The sequence below is a fragment of the Cottoperca gobio genome, chromosome 24 (assembly GCF_900634415.1).
Source record: "Cottoperca gobio chromosome 24, fCotGob3.1, whole genome shotgun sequence".
Taxonomy (NCBI): domain Eukaryota; kingdom Metazoa; phylum Chordata; class Actinopteri; order Perciformes; family Bovichtidae; genus Cottoperca; species Cottoperca gobio.
In genome coordinates this window covers 8,858,536-8,884,453 of record NC_041378.1, presented here as the reverse complement: position 1 = coordinate 8,884,453, position 25,918 = coordinate 8,858,536, and the positions used below count along the sequence as shown (strand labels likewise).

The 25,918-nt window shown below is 41.1% G+C and overlaps 1 protein-coding gene across 1 annotated transcript; it reads right to left on the bottom strand.

The window, feature by feature from the left end:
- Positions 1-1,720: 1,720 nt before the first annotated feature.
- cmtr1 (cap methyltransferase 1) lies at positions 1,721-14,457 on the bottom strand. The gene is made up of 24 exons (XM_029425945.1): positions 14,032-14,457; positions 12,958-13,062; positions 12,572-12,720; positions 12,217-12,375; positions 11,947-12,039; positions 11,378-11,449; positions 10,845-10,939; positions 10,466-10,538; positions 10,165-10,363; positions 9,956-10,074; positions 9,727-9,823; positions 9,363-9,495; positions 8,383-8,562; positions 8,237-8,293; positions 8,070-8,127; positions 7,867-7,935; positions 7,427-7,558; positions 6,934-7,059; positions 6,620-6,711; positions 6,369-6,437; positions 3,624-3,671; positions 3,419-3,531; positions 3,155-3,263; positions 1,721-2,986 (listed from the first exon to the last, which is right to left on the bottom strand). Exons 2-24 carry the CDS (start codon positions 13,055-13,057, stop codon positions 2,851-2,853), a joined length of 2,478 nt encoding a protein of 825 aa, XP_029281805.1. The 5' UTR covers positions 13,058-13,062; positions 14,032-14,457; the 3' UTR covers positions 1,721-2,850.
- Between the last annotated feature and the right edge of the window lie 11,461 nt (positions 14,458-25,918).

Sequence of the window (25,918 nt, the reverse complement as noted above, 5' to 3'; positions counted from 1 at the left end):
TCTCAGCCTCCCTGGTAAAGTCTACGCCAAGGTACTGGAAAGGAGGGTTCGCCCAACCCAAAGCGAGAGTTGTGTCCGGATACTCGGCAGTAAGTCGTGAATGTTGGCCTCCACTTTATCACCAATCCTGTTCGTGATTTTCATGGACAGGATATCGAGGCATAATCGTGGAGGAGAGGGGTTGCAGTTCGGTGACCTGAGGATCTCATCGCTGCTCTTTGCAGATGATGTGGTCCTTATGGCATCATCGGTCTGTGACCTTCAACAGTCACTGGATCGGTTCGCAGCCGAGTGTGAAGTGGTTGGGATGAGGATCAGCACCTCAAAATCTGAGGCCATGGCTCTCAGCAGGAAACCGGTGGATTGCCTACTCCGGGTAGGGAATGAGCCTTTACCCCAAGTGAAGTTCAAGTACCTCTGGGTCTTGTTCGCGAGTGAGGGGACGATGGAGCGAGAGATTGGCTTGAGAATCGGAGCAGCGGGGGCGGTACTACAGTCACTTTACCGCACCGTTGTGACGAAAAGAGAGCTGAGCCAGAAGGCAAAGCTCTCAATCTACCGGTCAATCTTCGTTCCTACCCTCACCTATGGTCATGAAGGCTGGGTCATGACCGAAAGAACGAGATCACGGGTACAAGCAGCCGAAATGGGTTTTCTCAGATGGGTGGCTGGCGTCTCCCTTAGAGATAGGGTGAGAAGCTCAGCCATCCGTGAGAGACTCGGAGTAGAGCCGCTGCTCCTTTACGTTGAAAGGAGCCAGTTGAGGTGCTTCGGGCATCTAGTAAGGATGCCACCTGGGCGCCTCCCTAGGGAAGTGTTCCAGGCACGTCCAGCTGGGAGGAGACCCCAGGGAAGACCCAGGACTTGGTGGAGAGATTATATCTCCTCACTGGCCTGGGAACGCCTCAGGATCCCCCAGTCGGAGCTGGAGGATGTGGCCCGGAGAAGGGAAGATTGGGGTTCCTTACTGGAGCTGCTGCCCCTGCGACCCGACCCCGGATAAGCGGTAGACGATGGATGGATGGATTTAACATTTCAGCACCAACTTAGATCACATCTTGTGTCACAAGACAGAGTGATAAACAGAACAATCCCCATCAGGCCAAAGGTTTACTGTACTTTTTATACAATGCAATCTGGGAAACATTTAGCTCTTTCTTCTCTGCTGAGTATTTAGGATTCTGCAGGCCAGTTGAGAACAGAGCTTGTCCCACAGCTTTCAGCATGACTGCTGTGAAGGTTATGTACTGTTTAAAGTAAAATATCGACAAACTCAGACGTTTTCCCAACAACTGCAATATATAGTTCATCATAAGGCATTACGAAACCTCATATCATAGCCACTAGTATTTAAACTGTTACATCAGCTCACGAGACAAGTTATGTATTCAAACGCATCTTAGCTTATAAAACAACTTTTGAAATACATTCTCAGTTATTAATTCAGATTCAGCTGGTAATTCTTCACAATAGAAAATGTAATCATCTTGTAAGTTGTAAAATGATTGAATAGAAACACAAAGCAAGACATATTTACCTGTAAAGTCACACGTACTTGTCGGTACTTGTCAGGGTGTGGAGCGCGTTTGTTTTTATAGCATTATTTCCTGTTTTATGAAGCTAAAATCTGATTGGCTGAGCGAGTGGGACTCCAAACAGCTTTATCCAGCCATGGTTATCATCTCTCAGACTTTAGTCTAAATCAAATTTTACCAGGCAGTTGAAAGTTATTTCTGGGAAGAACATCTTCTCCCATTTATTTACTACATTATAATTATTTACATCATCGGGATTCATAGCGAACTTTACAAGAACAAAAATAAGTAATTTGCAGTATTTAAGAAAAAACACAGTTCAGGCAATATGAGGCACAATCACAAAGAGGAGTCAGAGTAAAAACCTAAAACCTAACAGGACACCTTCCAAATGTTTAACACACACACACACACACACACACACACACACACACACAGGGGATGGATCTGTTCTGAATTGGGGAAAGCTGCTAAATCTGTAACTGATATCAGTCTTAACACAATGTTGAGGATAAACCAGAATATGATTAAAGATTGTTGTGTTCAGGCTGCAGCTAGTTTTACTGGAGGGACGATAAGGGGCCTGTTGGTGTGACAGACGGTCTTCTATGGAGATGAGCAGTTGTAGAGCAAGGCAAGCGAGTTTACAGATATGGATGCATAGTTTAACATTTGTATCTCTATCTAGCAGTATCCAAAATCGCAGATGCATCTCTCTTGTCATTGCTAATGTGACGTATGCACTCATACCCACACACACACACACAAGCATAATTTGGACGAGGAACTATAAAAACGTAATCTACAGGGACATGCAAATACATGAAGAGACAATGGCAGCAGTTTTTTGTCTCCACATTGTCCTATTCGTTACAATCCATAGACCCAAGAGCAGTGGAAAAAGGCAGAAAGACAGAGTGGTCAAATGTCCAAATGTCACCGCTGGAAATAGCAGCAAACAATTTCATCACTTGAGCTTCAGAAGTCCAGTAACAACCTGGTAATAATTTCCATAAGTGACATAATATAGAGGAACAAGAGGGCCTTAACATAGAGGAACAGGAGGGCCTTAACAATGGTTATATAACTGTTTACTAATTGATATTTACCAGGACAACAAAAACAAGGATTGATAAAAACTTATCGTTTATGATAGTTTTGATCTATGCATTGGTAGTATTTTATGAATCCATCTTTTACTGTCAAAATAAATATAAATTCAGGCATTGCATGATAACCTTTTCTAATGCTCTATATCCTCCACAAGTTAGTGCATTTTTGTCTAGGTTTTATCTGGTGAAGCTCTGGGAGCGTTTCAGGGATGGTGATTCTGGTGGACGAAGGACAAAACATCATCTTTGGACAGTTTCTCGGGGTCCATCCGTGTCTGAGAGTCGTGGACTATCACCCCGTCCACCCAGGCCCAGAAGAGCCGCTCAGAGTGGCAAACACTGAGGATGAAGATGAAGAAAGAAAAATGTTCATTCATAAGATCATCAAGGCTACTGTTACATACACACAGAACTGACACTTTCTCGTATACCCTTTTTCCTGATACAATTAATTGAATCAGAAATCAATATGTTCAATTCAACATGGGTAGAGAAGCCGCGACACACCTGAAGGGGGCGGCAGCGTTGGGTGGCATTTCATAGGTGGAGCCCTTGGTGGTCTTATTATAGAAGAACTTCATCTTGGAGTTTTTGCTGTACGCCATCGTCCAAGGCTCTGAGGGATGGAAAGGGAGGAGACAGAGATATTTTGCAAGTTATTCAAGTATTTTGCCCACAGGATTGTTGAGGCTTTGACATGGTTAAAACAACTTTAGGTTGCTAATTAAACCGCCACTGAGCTGCAGCACACACACACACACACATCCATACCATTGACAGTCTTAACGATGTAAAGGCCGGTGGGAAGGAAGTGTCGGTCATCTCTGCCTGTGTAGGACAAACGTGGGACTCCTCCTGAACTCTTCGTCACCTTCATCTCTAGTCTGGATGAAGAAAATAAGAAAAAAACATTTAGTAAATGAAACTACTGATATTTTAAAGATCATGTTGCCCATTGGACGTCATCCTGTCATACCTGACAAAGATTTTCTCCATTTCCTCCAGCCTGTAAACCTCCTTCACTCTGTTTGAGAAAAGACAGACATTTTTTAAGACATTATAAAAATACTTTGCTTTGAATCCTAATTTGTTTATTTCCACAAAAGAAGTTCAATCAACAACTTCTTAAAATGTCTTCCATTCTGTATGTGCACTGTCGGCTTCAAGTTTCCACATCACATCTTGTTTAAGCTGCATATTGATAAATGTTTTTGCCTCTAAATTTCATGCTTGTATGTAATATTTGTCCATCTCTAGAGTTCAAAAAGCCTCTCCAGGAACCATCACCTTACTGTGGTGTCCCCCCCTATAAACCTGAGAGCTGTGTTGTCTGGTGCTCCTGGTAGGGTCTCCCAAGGCAAATTGGTCTCAGGCGAGGGGCCAGACAGAGAATGGTTCAAAACGACCTCATGAAACAGAGGGAAAGGAAGGAGAGACCCTGGCCCAAGGTGTGAGGCGTCGGGCGGGTGTGGGGATACTCAGTCCCTGACTGAGCGCCACTACGTTGGAGTTCACCCCGGTGGACGAGAGGGTCGCCTCCCTACGCCTTCGGGTTATGAGGGAGAAAACTCTGACTGTTGTTTGTGCCTATGCCCCAAACAGCAGTTCGGAGTATTCAGCCTTCTTGGAGACCCTGAATGGAGCCCTGCAGGGGGCTCCAGTAGGGGACTTCGTAGTCTTGCTGGGAGACTTCAACGCACACGTGGGAAACGATGGAGACGACTGGAGAGGCGTGATTGAAAGGAACGGCCTCCCTGATCTAAACCTGAACGGTCGTTTGTTGTTGGACTTCTGTGCTAGTCATGGAATGGCCATAACAAACACCATGTTCGAACATAAGGATGCTCATAAGTGTACGTGGTACCAGAGCACCCTAAGCCTAAGGTCAATGATCGATTTTGTAATCATATCATCTGATCTGAGACCGCATTCTGAAAACAGTTGCAGGGTACCGACAGACTCAAAGGGCGGCAGCGGGTGTGGGAGAAGTTCGGAGAAGCTATGGAGAAGGACTTTCGGTCGGCACCAAGGTGCTTCTGGAAAACTGTCCAGCACCTCAGGAGGGGGAAGCGGGGAACCATCCAAGCTGTGTACAGGAAGGGTGGGACCCTGCTGACTTTGACTCAGAAGGTTATCAGGCGGTGGAAGAAGCACTTTGATGAACTCCTGAATCCGACTAACACGCCCTCTATGGTAGAGGCAGAGCTGGAAGCTGATGGGGGATCATCGTCAATTTTCCTGATGGAGGTCTCTGAGGTAGTCAAACAACTCCACAGTGGCAAAGCCGCAGGGGTTGATGAGATCCGTCCAGAAATGCTGAAGGCTTTGGGTGTTGAGGGGCTGTCTTGGTTAACACGCTTCGTCAACATTGCGTGGAAGTCTGGGACAGTGCTTAGGGGGTGGCGATTCCCCTATTCAAAAAGGGGGACCAGAGAGTGTGTGCCAACTACAGGGGTATCACACTTCTCAGCCTCCCTGGTAAAGTCTACTCCAAGGTGCTGGAAAGAAGGGTTCGGCCGATAGTCGAACCTCTGATTGAAGAGGAACAATGTGGACTCCGTCCTGGTCGTGGAACAACGGACCAACTCTTCACTCTCGCAAGGATCCTGGAGGGGGTCTGGGAGTACGCCCATCCGGTCTACATGTGTTTTGTGGATCTGGAGAAGGCGTCCCCGGGTGATACTGTGGGAGATGCTGCGGGAGTACGGGGTGAGGGGGTCACTTCTGAGGGCCATCCAATCCCTGTACGCCCAAAGTGAGAGTTGTGTCCGGATACTCTGCAGTAAGTCGGACTCATTCCCAATGAATGTTGGCCTCCACTTTATCACCAATCCTGTTTGTGATCTTCATGGACAGGATATCAAGGCGTAGTCGTGGAGGAGAGGGGTTGCAGTTCGGTGGCCTGAGGATCTCATCGCTGCTCTTTGCAGATGATGTGGTCCTTATGGCGTTATCCGTCTGTGACCTTCAGCAGTCACTGGATCGGTTCGCAGCCGAGTGTGAAGCGGTTGGGATGAGGTTCAGCACCTCAAAATCTGAGGCCATGGCTCTCAGCAGGAAACCGGTGGATTGCCTAATCCGGGTAGGGAATGAGCCCTTACCCCAAGTGAAGGAGTTCAAGTACCACGGGGTCTTGGCCGGAGAATCGGAGCAGCGGGGGCAGTACTGCATTCGCTTTACCGCACCGTTGTGATGAAAAGAGAGCTGAGCCAGAAGTCAAAGCTTTCGATCTACCGGTCGATCTTCGTTCCTACCCTCACCTATGGTCATGAAGGCTGGGTCATAACAGAAAGAATGAGATCGCAGGTACAAGCGGCCGAAATGGGTTTTCTCAGACGGGTGGCTGGCGTCTCCCTTAGAGATAGGGTGAGAAGCTCAGCCATCCGTGAGAGACTCGTAGTAGAGCTGCTGCTCCTTTGCGTTGAAAGGAGCCAGTTTGACTTTAATGTCATATGGATTTGCTGACCATGTGGGATTAACAAATCACAAAATGGGACATGGGGTTTAAGACTAAATCTACTTGTAATCTTTTTGTTTACACTTCCATAATATTCCCAAATGTTTTGTCATGAGGTAAATGTAGTATTGTGTAAGTATGTATGTATGTTGAATTTTCCGCTTCTCATACTGTCAATCCTTTCAGTGCTTTCAGTGACAATAAGAAATCTGCAAATAAATGACAAAGCAGCATTTAAACGGTTAAATTAATTGAAATTATTACCTGATAGGGTTCATGTCTGGTCTGCTGGGTTTGGCCACGGCCTTCACAAACTTCTCAGCCATTTGGATCCTGGACATACAATGTGCAATATTTAGTAAACTACGGAAAACTGATATGAAAAGTACATTGTATTGCAATAGCATGTCAATGTATTCTTAAAGATGTATGTAATAATGCTGGGAGGATTCTGAAGATCAATAACTACATTTATAAAAGTGTAAGAATCAATAATAAAAGTGATGTTTTCCTACCTTTGGTTGAAGTGCTGATCTCTTACATCAGTGCCATTCAGTATTAGTGCGTCCATTACGTGAACAGCGTTAATTCTGCGCTGAGCTTTGCCCTGAAGAACAAAATAAATTTAAAATTTAAATGTATACATGTAAAAACATAACCGAATAAAACAGAACTTTACAAACTTAGAGACCTCAACCCTGTTTTATACGAAAACAATGAACATAACAAAAGTACACGTCATCTCATGAAATGTTGCCAAGCTTAAAGAGATCGTGATGCTGGCTCCCATATTTCATCTGTTCTTCATGTTTCCAGTTCCTCCTCTCACCTCGCCCTTTAGTTCTTGGACGATCTCCACACTGAGAAGTGTATCTCTTGGCAGTTCTAGCTTGAAATTCTCCAGTTTCCTCCAGCGCAGAGGCAACTTCCCATCCCATGTGTATATCTGGGACTTCTACACAAGCCAAAGGGAAATGGAGAGAACAGATAAAGAGATGAGAAGAGGTTCAGTTACCGGCAACCATGCGTTAAAAGAAGCAGTAAAGCCACTATTATATATTGGATTTCCATCTCAAATGTTTTCGAGAAGAGACGGACAGTCTTACAATTTTTTTTTATAACTGTTAGACTGTTTCCTTTTCTTCTTGGATGTCCCGTTACTGTGTGTAATAATACATACATTACAGGACCTGCTATCTGATATCAAATATAATAATAAATAAATCATATAATTTTTATCTGCTGGGTACAAAAGGACGATAGTAAGACAAAACACAAGTTCAAGATCTACATTTTAACGTGTTTTGCCTCTTGAGACTCACCCCCAGTGATAGAAGGAAGATCTGCTCTCCACCTCCCACAATGCACCTGTGGTCCAGGATGTGACGCAGCTTCTCGAGGGTAGTGGTGTTGAGAGATGCGAGTTTGGACTGGAACGACTCCACGTCTGAGTTCTGAAGTGCAACAGATGACAAGAGACGGCAGAAAGACACAGTTAACATTTTAAACCAGCTAATTTCTAACACTGATTCCCATTCCTGGAATTTATGTGGACACATCAACTATTTATATAATATTTAAATAGCTAAAATCTCAAACTCTGGAAAATACTGTTTAGGATTTACCAAAGTGCACTAACATGCTTAATATCTTTATTTTGCTTTCAATATTAATTAACAAGTGGAACTCTCTGACAGTACACATTTATCAGCATAGTCTTATTCCCAGTAGGGTTTCTTTAATCCCAGATTTATTCACTGACCTTAGTCAGCTCTTGGAACTTGACCCTTGGGTCTGAGGAAGCAGGAGTGACTCTGGCCTTGTCTGGGACCTGGAAATGGACATACCATTGTATGTTTAATATCAGTGGAATATCATTTAATAAAACTGCATTATTTAACTATTTCTATTTGCTCTGTTAGTCCAACTTTAATTTAGTACATGTAACACATTTTCTCCACTCACCCCCCACAGTTTCAGGCACTCCTTCCTAATCTCTGCTTGCCTCGGCTCTGAAAGGGTCCTAGAGAAACACACGTCACACAGTCAGCCACAAACATAAACACCGTCACACATGGCTATAATGTAATAGAGATGAATGCACATGCAAAATCACAAGAAAGGTTACTCACTGGTCTACAACATAGGCGTGTATTTTAGCCAAGGCCTTGATCTGGACTACACAGAGGCTGCAGTGAGAGTTAATTCAATTCCTTTTAGTCACTCAGTTTGAAATGAAAATATTAAAAAGGCATTTGTGGACAGTGTGCGTCTCTACCTCTCGTTAGAGTTGACCATAAACTGGTAGAAGTCTGTGTCTTCCTTGATGATGCTCAGGGGAACCACCTCCGTAACGTCCCTGTCCGTGTTCCTCAGCTGGTTCAGTTTCAGGTTGACTCTGAACATGTATTCCCTGACGGCGTCTGAACCGGGCTTCAGACCACGACACACGACATACCTACGGAGGGAAATGAGAGGGAAGAGTTTAAGAGATGCAAGAACCTTCCGTACAAATTATCTCTTCTGAGTCAAAAATAAATATTGGATCGATAGCAAAGACTATTCTGTTTCCTCTAATTGAGACGCTGCACAGTGCTGTACACAGGAAGTGACAAATCCAAATCTTTGAGCAAATATAAATGCTTCTTCGAGGCAGCCGGGAGCCGATACTCACTGATTATTACTGAACTCTAAAAGAAACAATATTTTGTAAAACAAAATATCTGGCAACCAGTCATTTTGCCAGTATTTTCTTCTATTCTTCATTTTATTTCACGTTAGGTGTAAGAAAATCAGCCGACTGAGGCTAAATAAACCCGTAAAAAAAGGGAATAATATTATGAGAGAAAATCCAACTTCATGTGATCATGTGACATGCTTACGTTTTACACAACTTTATGTTGCTGCCAATTTGTTTTTACCATCAGCACTAAAATGATGAAAGTACAAACTGTGGCAGTGTCCAGAATCTATAACTTGTTTTGAGGCTTTGGTTTGTTTTAACTGTTCTATTTTTTTTTTTTTAAAGAAACAAAAACACAAATTCTAATATTTGTTTTAACAAATTACCAGTTATAAGATATATAAAGATATTTGAGACAACCCTGAAGAAATTATTAATGTCAGAGAACATGCAGATTACGTATTTTACTAAATGTTTTTACCTGTGTCAATATTCACTTAAAATATATTAATAACCCTTTCAATAACCATGCATAAGTAACCAACTCTACACAGATCTTCACACAAAGCCCCCACCTCTCAGAGTTGGCGGGCCTGCTGGTGACGGGTTTGAAGAGAGAGATCCTGTCGAAGCAGAGGTAGAGCAGGTAGACCAAACCCACACTGAAGGGAGTGAAGAGGTCAAACGTCTTACACATAAAGTGACCACCTGGTGAGGACGAAAAAACGGATTTAATCTGAACCCTGACACAAACATGTACACGTGCACAGAGGTGAATACAACATGAATATCATGAAGGTGTAGCAAGACTGAACTGAAATGTTGTCGTTAGTTTCACACCAGGTTTACCTGCCACAGTTTAAAAATAGGAGCCGTTGATGGGCATGAATGCAGACTAATTAAGCAGCCTCAGCCCTTCATGCACATGTATACACACACCTGTCCTGAGAGTAGAGAGGGCAGTGAGGAACTGACAGAGCAGCAGCTGTTTGCTCAGGATCTCCTGGATGTTTTCCTGGCCTTCCACAGAGAAACCCTACCGGAGATAGTCAGTTATCAAATCAAAAGTCATCCAATAAGTAAACAAAAAGAAGTCTCAGTTCAACCCACCAAGAGCAGGAATCTGTGACCTGGATATGGAAAAAATGGATATGTGAAATAGTCTCACCCCATCTGCCATGAGGAAGTGCAACCCTCTTCCCTCTGTGCTCTCCAGGACAAAATTTCGAAAGGCAGTCATGTTTTCTGGCCGAGTGATGTCTCCGTCCCCATCCACCCCTCCCTCACCTGGGACACACAGAGGTCAAGCTTTCACTGAATCATTCATCACCTGAGACGTGATGGGTTCTGCCCTCTGGAGGCGATGTCTGTGCGTACCGTAGTAAGGCTCAAACAGCTCACTCGGCGCTGCGAAGAAATCTTCCAGTTTGAAGTCACAGGGTCCTTTCAGCGTCATGCCAAACCCCTTGGCATGCCAACGCCTCTTCCACAGTATGTACTCTGAAAAGCCTCCAGGCCCCGCACAGACGTCACCGAAGTACAGCAGCTCGCCCTCGCGGTCCTTTGTTAGAGGGTTCTGCATAATAAGAGAGGTCTGTCTCACCATCTGCATTATATTGGGCCAGTGTGAACAAAAGTTCAGCGCCGCACATATCAGCTGTTACTTTGACCGACTCACCCCTTGTGAATCCTTTGGGTTGGTAAACATTTGGTCGAAGCAATAGTCGATGTTGGACATTTTCATAGCTGCTCTAAATACAGAAAAACATAATACAACTTGTCATTGTCTTTTATTAAAAGTGAGCCGCTGGAATCAGATTTTATGTTCACAGAATTGATATTAGAAAACAAATTATATGTAGCAATATTATATAAACACACACACACACACAGCCACATGTTTTACATTTAGTATCATTCAAAAGCAGCCATTAACAATTAGTAATAAATATGTAATTCAATTCAAATTTTGAATATGTAAGCAAAGCGCATGACTTACACAATATTATGCACATTAATAATTTGTCATCCCTGCTGTTTAAAACCTAAATACTGACCTGTTGAGGAAGATACCTCCTCTGATCGTCTCGTAAGGGTTAGAGCGTGTCCGTGCTCTCCTCATCTCCTCGCCCTCCAGGTTATCAAATACTGTCTGAACATCAAACAGACGCCGCGGTTAAACATCTCAGGAATATCACAGAATTATAATTTGGGTCCTTCCAGTGTAGAGGACAATTCACAGAGCTTTACACAAAGAAAAGTCAATTGGTTCCTAATTTGACAGCTTATTGACAATCTTTCGGTGTATTCTGTGGCTTAAAGAGTTATTATTTGTGCTTTATCTGAGCAACCAAAATATTACATTACTTTCATCAATAAAAACATTTAACTTGACCCTCACTTGTGACATTCACACTTAAATCGAGCACAGCTTCACCGGGCTTGTGAGTCTGAAACTGGCTAATACACTCTAGCTAATTGCCAACTTTGTTTCCTGAACATAAGACATATACTGCTGAAGTATATAAATATAGATTCTGTTATTTTATGTTTGTGTATAAAAAAAAAAGGGATTAAGTTGACAACTCACCTTGCACCTTAGAAGAGTGTGCAGGAAATCTTCCGTGCAAAACTCGGTCTCATCCTCGATCTTAAGTTTTCTCTGAAAGCAGTCAAAAAATAAGATTTAAAAAAAATATATATATACATGAGGCAAAAGAGTGTGTCTGATTTTATTCTGTGTTCACGCATACATCGCCCCCACCGCCGCTTTGCTTTTTTTAAATAGAAATAAAACCCACTTAGATAATTTCAATGCATCAGCACCCACGGTCATAAAATAAAAACACTTGCTTACTTACAATAGTAAGCGTGGTGTCAATCCGCTACAATTATAAACAGGAAGTTTCTGCTCCGTACAGCAGCAGCAGAGTTGCAGAAGTCACAGGACGAGAGTAAGGCGAGTTGACAGACAAGACGATGGCGGATGATTTGGTGTCAAAACGAAAAGCAAAAGTGCCTATTTGGCAATATAATACTAATAGGTAACTTGATAATGTTAATGAGGCAATCTGTACACTTTTAGTATGTAGCCGTTGTGTCGACATTGTGTACGATATAGATACTGTATAAGTGAGTGTCTTAAGTGTTTGTATTTACCGCTCCAAGTTTCATCCAGTCTCTCAGTTCATCTGCATCTGGGTTCTCTGTGGTGCATTCTGGGAACCAGTCTACCTTTTGTACGGCAGTGGGCTGGACAAACAAATAGAAAAAAAAAGACAAACAAAGGAAGATCATGTCAAAAGGTCATTATGATGTATACATATGACAATTGTTCTCAAGAGTGATACAATGAGTAAAAAAGAAAAAAAAGAATGTTCAATGATAGACATTACAAACATTACATAGTTATTATTTACTTCTGTGTACCTTTGGTTCATCGCGCCAGTCAACACTGAGTTCCCCCTGAAAGCCCTGCAGAGTGAGACCGAGACCCCTTCTCCCTCGCTGGGTAGAGGCCTCAATAATCTCTTTGCGTCCCTGGCCGAACTTCCCCAGACCTTCACCCTCACGGAAACCCATCTTGGCCTAAAGGTGTACGAGGTAGGAGAGATAAGGGAGTTAAGAAGAGTCAGTGGACTGTGTTTCTTCTGAATATCTTTTAAAATAAACAAAACAATTCCTAATCTAGGAAATTTATACTAACAATCCAACAAATATGCAACACAGACTCTGAGACAGTCAACTGTTAAATATAGTGTTTGTAAAAGTTTCAATGCATTACCATGAGTTTTTGTGACACAGTGTTGTACATAGAGAAATCGGAGGAGGCCAGTGAGGGGTCAGCGTCTTGGTCGTCAGATAATACGGAAGGCATGGAGAAGCCCGGTCTCTGATCCTCCTGGTCACTGAGGGAATCATTTTGGCTCGAGTCTGGACAGGACAAAACCACAGACATCATTCATCATACTTGAAAAAAGACCCTCAATATAAAACTAAATCTAAATCATAGCTCTACTGACAGACTTGAAAGATGCAACATGTACTTTAAATCGAGTGACCCTAAATCAAAGCTTGGAGTAACACGTCATCCATTTATCTAATGGCTTTCAATATTAACTATAGCATGTAAAATATCAAAACATTGTTTGCAGGGGGAAATTAACCTACCTTGTCTGGATAATTGTGACTCTTCATCTGAGCTGCTGTCATCTCGAGGTCTCTTTGCCCCCTGCAGTTGTGCCGAGGCTGCTTCAGCTCTTCTCTTCATCGTGGCTGAAACAGTGAAGAGGAAAACATATTAAGAATAAGATATTCTGTCTGATGGATGAGGTGCAACAGCCCACAGAGCATATAGGAGAAGACCAAGGACTGTGACAGGAATACCCAATCATGGATTGGGGTATACAAAATATGAATAATGAAATAGAAGAGCAGCAGAATCTCACTTCATGTACATTAAAAGCAAACCACAGGGCGAACATTGTTACTGATGTTTCCCTATTTTATTATTGTATTAATATTGTAAAAACAGTTTTAAGACATCATTTGAGGTTATCTTTTGGCATTTTACATTAGGTTGGACCCTTACAAAATAATTAAATTAAACAAAACCGTTGAGAATGAAAACAACTTAATTGCAGCTGTAACCTGTTGTAGGGTTAGCAATGCATATGCACATATGCACTGACTTGCATATTCTCTTACATATAAATGCTCAACATACAGTCTATAAATGGTATAATCAGTATAAACTGCTAATCAGTCCTTTTCAACAGTGACAACAACCATAGATCCACCAATATCCTGCACCGAACAAATGTTTGATCTAAATTGAGCAAAGTAAAAAAAGTGCAAAATTGCTTTGTATTTCCTGTTTTCGGGGTCGAAAAGGGGAATGAGGAAATTTTGAAATTTAAAAAACAGGAACAATCAAAATCATGTATGTGTAAGTGTTAGGTGACTGTATTTCTGTCGTGATATCAGATGTAACGTAGTTATCAAAAATGGATATTATCAACAAGTCTTCCCATAAACGATCATCTTAACAGCTCGCTTGGTTATATTGAGACTTCCTGCCCCAGTTAGCGCCTTTCATGTATTAAAATTGCATTTAAAAAAGGCGTAAACTGTGACTCGTGAACATCACATATAACTCAAGCGATGTCTTGATCCTCCACGTTGCCAGAACTTGACAATAATGTTACAATCTTAAATAACTTCCCTGCAAACACGAACAGTTACCTCTGTGGTTATGTTGTAGTTAGCAGCAGTCAGCTATCAAAGTTTGGTAAAGTCGGCCCACTCTCCGAAATATATTATTGCAGGAAAACACAGCTAAAGTAAACAGACGTGTCTGGTTAGTGTCAGAATGTTTTCGTGTTTTCTGTGAAACGAAACTGCGCAGCTGTAGCAGCTTTAGCTGTTAGCTAGCTAAATTAGCCAGCTAGTTTTTACCAGCTCAGAAGACAAACTTCACTCTTCTGTGGCGACACAGCAGCAACAAAACGTTAATTCCGCATGTTTTTCAATGTTTCCCAGTTGGATTTTTATTTGCATGGAAACTTTTGTAAGAAATACTCTGTTTTCTTAAGTTTACATTAGCCCGCGTTCTGAATTTACAGATTTCAGGGGTCCTCCCTTTACTGACGACACGCAGTAATGATGCGCGCGACGTAACGGCTGTCCACACAGGTGCCTGCATGTGCCGCAAATGTATTTGTTTTATTTACTTGTATGTATCTAATGCCTGTAGGGCTGCAACTAAAGATTATTTCCCTCATTGATTGTTCCGCCAATTACTTTCTAGATTAAAATGTCAGAAAAAAAGTGAAAAATGTCCATTCAAGTTTCTCAAAGTCCAAGATAATGTTTAATATATTATAAAACAGGGGAAATCTCTATATTTGAGAGGCTAATAACAGCATTTCTACAATTCTTGCATGAAAAATTACTTTGAGGATGATATGTTATTGAAATAGTAGACAATTATTTTTCTGAAGATCGACTAATTCATAAGAATGACTAATGGTTGCTGCTCTAAAAGCCTGTATGTTGTTGAAGAAATATATAAAGAAGGAAAAGTGTATTCAAGAGAAGTAACTTAATTACTTACCTTCATCTTGAAGATATTACAAATGACTTTGCATTTACTACAAAAACGATGTATACACAGTTACCACACAGGGTCTCCGCTGTCATCGCAGTTAAACTGACCTAGATAAGTATCCTACCACAAGATCTAAGTGAAAATGGCCAATTCACAGTTTTGTGAGGGCAGACAGACAGACAGTTGTTCTTGTGCCTAAGAATGACATTAGCTTGGACTCATTTACATAAAACTTTAATTGCATTGTTTTGTGTGTGTGTGTGTGTGTCATTAAGTGATTAGATGTTCCTTTAATCAGTCTTGCATGTCTGTTACATTGGACTAATCTGTTCTTGGCATGTGAGTTGAGGGATTCTGAGCGGTTCTCTATTTCCGGTGGAACTTTATAATGGTTTAGGAAAATAGGCCTTTATGCTTTCGAGTGAGAAAAAAAGGCACTGCCCCACATGTCAGTGTAACCTTTATGGCTCCACACTGTCTGTACATTGAGAGAAAATAATGTATCTCCCACAGGCTAAATGAATCATCTTTTCAGTGTATGTTTTACACTGATACTAAATACTAAGCGCAGAGCCAGGTGGATCCTGTAGGGTTCTTAAGTTTCAAGCAAACACTTTTCCTTTGTGATGCAGCTTGAAACGAATCTGTCAGTGCATTGCATGCCTTCAATGATGAGTCTGTGAAATCCTTCTTAGAAGAAACTGTCAGTAGTTCGTGACACCAAAGAGATAAGGAAGCACTCACACCAAAACATTCTGCCTCACCTCTTCAGAAAGAGACTATCAGTTACTTTTCTTAATTTTCTTTAGGGATTATTTAAGATTGTAAATTGTTTTACATTGAACTGCTTGTGGCTTCTGATGCATCCAGGATTAGAAAAAATATATAAATGTATTTAGTTAAAACATCTATATATTTATAAATATGAAAGTCATCTTGCTGTACAAAAGATTAATACAATAGTGAAACATATTACAACAAGGTCAGATAATTTAAAGGATCTAAAATATCCATAGATGTGAATGTGAGTCAATGAGTTAGCCCAGACAAAGAGATGAAGTGCCGGCCTTTCTAGGATGCTTATTTCTTGTCCAATCTATGCTGGGATAAGGAATAAAAAGGTCTAGAAAATATATGGATTGATTGTAGCTGAGAAACTGTAAATGATGATATGTGTGGTTTTACTTTTGCTATTATTTGCCTATAGACATCCCTGCCAGCATCCACTAAACTTTTATTTGTACCATTTTGTTAAGACAGCCTCTCTGTGACCCCAGCAGACGTCATGACAGAGTTTCCTGTCATCTGTTGATGGGGTTGTTTGCTTCTCCCCTACATAATTGGTGGCCAATGGACTTTGGACATCTCTCACAGGTATATTAATCCAAAGCAACTCCAGTTGCTCTGCTAATCCTCCACTGACACAAATACGCATACACACAAAGACACGTACAAACACAGTCCAACACCATGTGACCATCTTATGCAATGAAGCCAAGGCTTTATATACTAGCTGAAGAGGACTGGTCTCTCTTCAGAGAGATCATCACTGTGCAGGTGTGTGTCGGTGTATCTGAGAAAGGGAGTGAGCGAGGAGTGTGCCTCTCCGGACACAGGGGTGAGCTGCTGCTGCTGCTGCTGCTGCCACACACCTGGTTGAGAAGACCGAGGCCAGAGAGACGCAGAGGTCACAGTGATAAAGTTGCCTAGCAGACAGTCAGCTGGTTGCAGAGGGGTCTCCTGTGGTCTCAGCTGTGAAGAGGTTCAGAGAACAACAGCAATGTTTTTCCGCATCCCTCGACTGACCCCTGGATATATAAGATTCCTCCAGGTGCGTAAGATGCTTTAGGGTGATTTTCTTCTTTTGATAGATTAATGATTAGTCTTGGACAACAAGGGACATGTGCAGTGGCGCAACGGTGGAGCAAATTCTGTTAGAGCCTTTAATAGCAAACATCTGTAGAGATCTACAGCATCCGGCCCTGCACATTTCCCTATATACACCGCTTCAGTAAGAAGTTGGTGTTGCATTGTAACAAACAGAGCCTTAGTGTGTAGATGCTCTTAATGCGGATTCAATAGATTAACTGCTTGAGTTTAACCATCTTATTCATACCTGAAGAAAAGATCAACATAAATAGAAAAGAGATTTGTAATGAATTTTCCGCTCACTGCTCTGAAAGCTAATTGTATATTGATGCCACTGACTCATCACTGTACACAAAGTGCCCATTTGTGTGTGTGTCATGGCAGGATTTAGAAGAGAGGATTACAGCAGCCTGTCTTTGAATGGATTTGAATCAGAGATGCCTTAGCTCCCAGGGTGAAGTAAATGCCCTCTAATTAGTCTAATCTAATCTCCAGAGGAATAGCAGGAGAGCCATGTTGCAAATCACCCTGGTGGGTATTTCAGAGACATGCAACTGGATTCAGGAACAAACAGTGTGGCTTGTGATTGTTTTATCTGTGTCTCAGCTCATCAAAGTTCATTTTGTCGATTATTCTCACTAGGTGATGAGATAGGTCAGGATTACACAAATGACTGTTATGTCATTTGTACCTGTTGTGTATATTTATGAATGAGAAGTTAACATTCTGTCGCTGTCCTGTGAAGATCGCGTATCTCCAAAATGTCAACTTTTGACTTGCTATGAAAAACATCCATATTCTGTCTTTTTTGGATAATCCAATGGGTTTTGAAATTGTTTATTTAGCCTTAGAAAAGAGAAAATGTTCTTAATCTGTTAAGGAAAACTTAATCCTTAAAGTTGATCTGAAATCACCAAAATTAGAGACCCATGGTTTTCATTGGACAGCGACTAACATAACAGTGATGAGCTAAGAAAATAACTGAATTTATATCTGGCTCTAGGACATGTCTTGGATTGGCTCAAATTTCAGGAGATGTCTCCAAACCTGCACAGGACTGACACACAGGCAGTGACTGTATGAGGTTGAATATGTATTGAACTTTGACAAAATGGAGACTCTAGTGCGGCTCTTCCCTTATGGTAAGACCATCGCTGGGATGAGGCAGGCGTGTGATCAGAGTCACCTCTTTAAGGACTCCTCCGTAGCGAGAGCCAGGAGGAATGTTGCTGGCAGGCTGCCTTGGTCAGCATCGACCCTGGCGATGATCGTGCCTGGTGATGGTTGTCGTGGTGACCCCTGTTCTCTCTTTCAGACTCAGGCAGCCCAGACTGTGCTGCAGAGCCGGGACAGCCCTGCGATGCCGCGCATGGCCATCCTGCTGGGTTTCATGGGGATCGGCATGTCTGGCTACAGCTCCCGCCAACTCACACTGAACTACAAGCCGTCAAGTCGCCTCTTTAGATGAGACGGATGGAGGATGGGGGCAAACACACACACACACACACACACACACACACACACACACACACACACACACACACACACACACACACACACACACACACTTTAATTAAAGTTAAAGTTTGACATTATGGGAAATATGCTTATTCAAACAGTTTCTTGGCTCTGAGTTAGTGGTTGGGGTTAAGAAATCGTTGCCACTTAACTCCCCGCAAAACAGCAAATTGTCGTTTTCACACATTGGTTTTCGTTGGCTACAATATTAGTGAGCTAAGAGGCGATGGTAGGCAGATTTTATCACCATTTGACAGAGCCAGGCCGGCCGTTTAAATTAGTTTCAAGTCTTTACGCTAAGCAAAGATAATCAGCTGCTGGCTGTAGCCTTTTTATCTATCTCATAAAAGAAGCAAATGAGCTTATTTCCCAAAATATCTCGATGTTCCCAAAACTATTCCTTTAACAGCAAAATGGAAAGACCAAGAAACAAGATTGAGGAAAGCGATGCTGCCAGGTTTTATGTTTCTGTTTGTTTTTGTTTTCAGTACTAAGAATCCCCTCTGTTCAGTGTCATCCTTCTGGATTTCATTATGATTTTATTGCGTTTGGGATGAAAAGATTGTTGCCTTGAAGCTCCGTTCGTGCAGTAAAAAGGAAAAACAAATCTTCCCTGTTTTAAACTACCCGTCCTTTTAAGCGTAATGTAGCTGTTCTTCTTCTTGTGACTAATATGCAGTGGAACAAAAAGGCAGCTTTTGATGTTTCTGATGACCTTGGTTGGCGCTATACTTGAACCACAATCCCTCCCCATGTCCCGTGCCTTATCATGGGAGTATTCAGTCAGAAGTGACCATTTAAATGATTCAATGATAATGTCTTTAAAGCGCTGATCGCCATGAAAATCTAGGAGGAGTAATTGCTCTCAATCTGATTGACTGCGCTCAACTCCCGGAAATGCACAGAGAAAATACTCTACAAACAGAAACATAAGAACTTTGCGACCTATTCATGTGTGAACAATGCTACTTTGCACTTTCTTTGTGTACATATCTTGTACATAATCATGTACGTATGCTGAATGAGATTAGTAGAGCATAACAATGGGTGCTACCAGCCTGTGTTGAGAGCTGGACTGGGTGACATCTAGCTGGATATACTGCTGTGTTGATGTCAGGCAAAGGAACCAGGACAGCCACTCTGGATACCACCTGAACCAACATGTGAATCCACCCAGATCTCTCCCTGTTGCACACCACCAACAAGATGAAAGTAGATGATGACCACTACGGTCTCTTAACATAGGTAGATATTTGGCTGTATATTTCTTGCGCACAATGCTTTTTAATGCAAAAAAATATGACTTTGACAGCACATGAAAGTATCACCGACATTATAATGTGATTGTATGATGATTGTGTATCCTGCTCTGGTTTAAAAGAAGAACGGGTATGGCTTTAGTTTAAATATATAAGAAAAGATTAACATGTTAACAGGTCACCAGGTGTTTGCAGTGATACAATGATCCCTCACAGATCCTCTTATGATGCATGTCTCTTTTGGACCAGCTTAGGGGTTACTGAGCCTGAAATGGAGAATGAAGAGTGTGACAAAGCAAGAGGTGTGTGTTATTTATGTCTTTTGAGCTTGTGACTAGGATTCTAATCAACACAGGATGTATGATATTGTTGTAGTGTTGTTTATCATTTACAGTTTTGCTTGTTTGTTAGGTTTTTGTTTGTACTTCATCGTGGTAGAAAGGCATATGTCTCAAATACCCTCTGTGTTTGTATTGAAACCTTATAATTGTGTATATTTACCCTAATCATATGTCAATTAATACAGATTTCTCAGGCATTTGTGCTGTAGTTGTGCTTTTTATTTATTTATTATTTACTATAAAAAAGATTTGCATCGGTATATACGTATGTACAGTGTAAACTTATTGTATATTTTGCAGTTGTGTATTTCATGTCCGTTGTGGTTGAGTGTTTGTTATTTAGATTTGCCTTAGTGACTTGAAGCATTATAAATGTGTAACAAAGCACCTTTAAACATGCATTGTTTTTTTTTAAATTATTTAATCAGTCTATATGCAAGAAAATAAATAAAGCACATTGACTGTAAACAACTGGGGAGATTTGTCTTCTGTGACTTTCTGAAGAATACTGGGAAGAAAAAAAGAAATACTTCCTTCATGCTCTAGATGTCATCATAGTTTTTTAGTCATTTCCACACACTGAGGTAAAATGTCTGTGAGCTTTACTTCTCCATTATCCATTAGGGTGTGCAAATGGGTGTAATGTAGCCTACGGTATGCGACTGATGGAACACGAGCAGCGGCATTTGAGTGGTCTTTTATAAAACTCCAATGCAAACCTTTTTAGACGGTCAACAATCACTTCGACGCTGTTTTAATGCACAGAGCTTGATAAGTTCAACTAAGATAAGTTAAGATAAGATAACTTTATGCATCGACATTTCTCTGAGAGACGCTACAAGTGATGCAAAAACAGGTTTTTAAGTTGTGTCTCTCTTGTGAGGTTTGTAGTTTGTCACACTCCATCTGGAAATTAATACGCAGTTTCTCACTGATTCAGTTGGTCTGCCCGTCAGACAGTCACCTAGGGTGTTGCTGGTAAGTAGCTGCTAGCAAGTCATGCTGAAGGCTAAGAATAAGAGTTCTGACCCAGTTATAGATCTAAGCTGCTTCGGAAAAATGCCCAAATCTATCCCAGTCAGAGCCAGTCAGGGTTACAGTTGTGCCACTTTGTATTTAACGGGAGCTTAGAGTGTTGAGCTTTATGGGGCAAAATGTGTGGAAGTATACCGGGAGCTCCCAACGTGGCTCATGGATTTGACCACCAGTTGGAATCATTACAAACATCACTGTGGCTGCCAGAAGACTTTGTGCAGGGAAACACACCTGCTCGTCTGGGCTTTTTATCAGGTTCCCAGCCTCAGGGAAAAGAGGAGGCAGGGACAGACAGACACAATGTCTTACTCTGCAGCACTCTCTCCAAGTGCACACAGACACACACAGACACAGACACACACACACACACACACACACACACACACACACACACACACACACACACACACACACACACACACACACACACACACAGAGGTCTATTGTGTGTCTGTTTCAGGGGCTTCTCCTCAGGAGGCTCTTGTTACCGTCTCTTAAGGCCAACAACAAAGAGATTAATGTCTGTGCTACCAAAGAAATGGATGAGAACGAGTGAGGGACATATCCACAATTTTTATTAAACATTTAAACCCTCAAAACTGCCTGTGTATGTGTGTCCCTGTGCTTACGTGTGTTCATGCATTGTAGGACTCCCTAGAGAAGTTGTAGGTGTAATGTCTATTAGATCACAATCCTACCTGCATGTAATGACAGAAAATACCAAAAGAAGCCGGATATATGATGTTAAGCTACACATTAGACTCTGAAACAGTGAATCCTCTGGTGAATCAGAAAACAATGTAGATGAAATGCATTTCAACCCCTCACACTATCTTCAGCAGACAGGTTGTGCAAAGTGTTTACAAGTAAAGAAAATGACAATAAGTTCATTAGCGTTATGCTACAGGCAAAGGGTAACAGAGCAGCTGCAGGCCACACTGTGAACAAAGGAAAAACAAGCCAAAGTGTCAGTGAGCACTTTCTTAATGGTAGTGGAGTCACAAGTTCAAGCCCTGATGTGGCAGTTATTGAGATAACACCTCAGTGAAGTGTCCTTGAGCAAGACACTGAATCCCTATCAGCTCCAGGGTGAGTCTTCTGTTGCAGATCTTTGACTTCCTTATAGAGGGGAATTCTCTCAGTAGTCATACAACATATCATCATATCAAATCACTTCTGATGGCTGAAAGTTAACAACGGAAGTTTTGTGCGTCGATCATCATCAGAAAGTAACTTGTAACAGTCCCTCTTATGTTTGCAGCTTTTCATGTTTACAGCTTCTCATTGAACAAAATGAGGTTTATTTTCACACCTGTTTATATTTTGTCTTTCTCTTTTTAATGACGTACTAACATAAACACACTTGTGCACACGTGATCTGACATGATGAAGCACAATTCCTTTTTTAGCCTGGTGGATTTGTCTGTTGGTGTGTGCGTGTCCTCGGTTGACGCGGCACATTTTTCCTCCCTTCAAATGGCTCTTCTTAAACAGATTAAACAAAAGCTTAGCCTTGTTTTAAATGTGTTCTCTACCTTGAGCTCATTAAAACACCTCTCGTGTTCAGGAGATAATTATTTTCTTTCTCTCTCCTTCCACAGTGTCTTGCCGTGACGCACACACACAAAACAACCACACATATCAGCAGATACATGCATATAACCTGAAAATAATAAAGCTACTGTGAGTACAATGTGTGTTATCTACAGTCAGACAGAGGGAATAACAGCTGTGTCGATGTGTGTTGTTACCTGGCAGCTTGTTACCAAACACAGGGAAGTGTTAATCCCAAGACCAATCTATTTTAGGCCTGCTGTGCAGAATTGATGAGCTGTGACTGAAAATTGCCTTGTTGTTAATGGGCTTAGAAGCTAATTACAAGTCTTTGGTAAAGCTAAATGTCCTCTTCCAAGTTTAAAACTGTTGAGCTCCTTACACAAATACTGAAATGTTATCAAGAGATGTATAAAACACAATTGAAACTAACTCTTATGCACAATTGCCTGAGGGACCAATTGAAATAAATCTAAAAATACTTCAAAGCTCAACTACATGAGTGAAAGAGCACGTACTTTCCTCTCGTTCCTGTGCTAAACCTGCGCAAATGAGTCAGCATTTTAAATGTACAGGTGTCCAACACTTGACTACCTGCTCTACAGCTTCAAGACCCCCTAAGATGTTCTACTTTTCCATCACTTCACCCCCTCCGTTTTTATCTCCGACTTTTGACATTTTCTGGCAAAGACGTTCAGTCTGTTTCCCTTTGTCCCTTTTCTGACAGAAAATGAGCCGGTCATTGACGATTTCTCAAAACACAAGCAGGGCCTTTGTTAGGAAGAAAACAGACAGAGAAAGATTAGCATTTTTAAATTGACCCCAAACCATTTTAACTGAGTAAACTAAATAAAACGTTGTTTTTTTTAAAACACTAAGGGCAGGAAGTTGTGTTAAAAGGGCAAAAGTAGTCATGATTATTTGGATTGTAATTCTACATGTTGTGTTTTGTAATGAGTTATAAACTTCAACCATCCTTATTTAGTCCAATTTAATTGTGGAAAGTTGTCGTGGAAACATGTTAAAGGGTTTAAGGGCAATCTATAATTGCAGTCCTGTTGAAACAAGCTTCCTCCCACAGACAATGAGTTGCTCTGAGCTCTCTTGCCTAATATTATTGTAGATTTTGTTATAGATTTAAAACTTGTATTAAAACAAGCCTTACATTGAAAACACACACTAAATGTTCTATAATGCTCACAAATCAAACTCTTTAAGAGAATTAGCATGAACACCTCAGATTTAGACGGTAATTTAAATACTATGGAGCAGGTTAAAGTCACTCTTCAGATACAAATCGTTTATTAAAGCTACACCAGGAGAGTCTCTGAGGAACATCCCTGAGAGTTGGCCTGTGAACATAATTAAAGCTTTAATCTCTTTTCTTGGCTAACACGTTTTGATGTGGTCTCGTGGGAGAGACCCGTGACCTGTGAATCTTGTCAGATAGTTGTTGAGTCATGGTTAATCTCAGCTGGCCCCTTCTGTTTGCTGAGTAACCGCGACAGACTGAACACTTAGTGAAAAAAGATCCGTTAGGGTTATTTAAAAACATTCTTTACATTAATAAGTAGAATTATTGATGGACTAATAATTCAAAGTGTGGTATACATAGTTATGTAGCCTGATACAAGCTCATCGTTGCCTTCGGTTATGTGCTGAAAGAAAGTGAAGAGACTTTGGATAGTTTGTTCCTAAAGTGGTGTTTAATTAATACCTGCAATAATTATCTTTTTTTTGTCCACACGGGGGCAGTGGAAACAAGTTATGAACACAAAACTGTCCAACTTTAAAGTAAAAAATTATGGAAAACTCACCTTTTCAGTGCTTGTGCACCTACATTTTTGGGTATCTTGAGTCTCTACCAACTTGCAAACTGTGGAAAAAGAAAACCCAGTCAGTTCTTTGTGGACTGACTCAACAAGCCATTCAGATGTTGCTCCTCTTGCTATGTTACATGCAGGCTCATTAGAATATACCGCCATCCATCTCCACAATCGGCTTGAGAACTACCTTTGTAGTTTTTCCCGCATGTTCTTGTAGAAACCCAAAATACAAGTATGAACCTAAAAATGAGCAAGTGCAATATTCACTCAATTTTAACTTTGTTTTTGGTTTCTACCAACTTCTGAGGGAATATGTTGCTCTTGAGCTTTCTTGTTGTTTTAACATCTTGGAGAAAACACTTACGCAATTACGAAGTTAAGCACATTGCCCTAGACAATGTTCGGGCCTAGTTTAAGCTGTACAGCACATCTGTGTCCATGTGAGACTTCAGAAGCAGGTTGGATAATACCAGCTGTGTCCCATCTAGACTGTGTGACCCTGACCTGCTATCTTAATGATTAGAGCAGCTGACGTAGGAGCAACTTAACAATACACATACAGTACATGCCGAAACACAGTACAGTACATCATGAAATTAATTAAGTGTGAGCACTTATTGACCATTTAGTGATTGATAATAAGTAATTACTTTGTGGTAATGTCAACACTGTACTTATTCCCCTATTTAGCATTAATAAGCAGTATATATAAACATTAATAAATGGTTTGTAACATACTAAAATGTAGTTGTCAACAACTGTAATGCTTGTGTAAAAACAAACAATGAATGACAATATTGTAAAACACAATTGTAATAATATAATCTTCATATTTACGAGGAGTAATACTTCTATACATTAATAAACACATACATCTGCATACAACTACATTGTGGCGTGTTTTTAAACCATTTATTAAATGTTTATTTAGTGCTTCTAAATGCTATTTACTTCTTTATTTAATGCTATTAAAGTTGATCGTGGTAACTTATACACACACGTTTATTTAGTAAAATGCACCATGTAAGCACAATATGTATTGAAACAGTAAAGGTAATGAAGGCACAAAGTTAAACTAATTAGCTAATAATTCACATGCTGCCTAAAGGCCTCTCATATTGGTATATAATATAATTTAGTGCTGCTACAGTATTCAACAATTCATTAAATCACAACACACTAATGGCCCGCTGTAAACCTGCAGTCGTTGGGGCCCAGGAGCAGCTGCTTTGGCTGGTTGGTATTCCCGTCTGTATTCTGAAAAAGATTGAAAATAGGGGGCACAGTTTATCTAGTGGATAATTCATCCTCCTAATGTGATATGAAGGATGTCAGGTTGTCCTCCCAGATTTATGGGTTCTAATAACGGGAGGGGTTTCTGACTTTGTATAAAAACATCATTGTATGGCCAAGACAGTCAAGAGGATTGATTAGTGGCATCCATGCCAGCAACTCAGGGTCACTTAGACTGTAAATAACCACTTTAGAGATAATGTGGGAATACACATCCCAGAAAGGGTCTCAAATGGACAGTTGACCCACTGATGACCTCAGAGGTCAAAGGTCTACTGACCTGGGTGATGGGTGACGGACACGTCCTAACAGCCAGTCATTGCTTAT

Bases quoted from the DNA above. Each gene is read 5' to 3' on its own strand.
- cmtr1 (XM_029425945.1), bottom strand. From the start codon at position 13,057: ATGAAGAGAAGAGCTGAAGCAGCCTCGGCACAACTGCAGGGGGCAAAG. The intron at 12,376-12,571 runs GTAATGCATTGA...GTACACCTTTAG, and splicing joins CTGTGTCACAAAAACTCATG to GCCAAGATGGGTTTCCGTGA. The intron at 10,075-10,164 runs GTACGCACAGAC...TGTGTGTCCCAG, and splicing joins GCTGTTTGAGCCTTACTACG to GTGAGGGAGGGGTGGATGGG.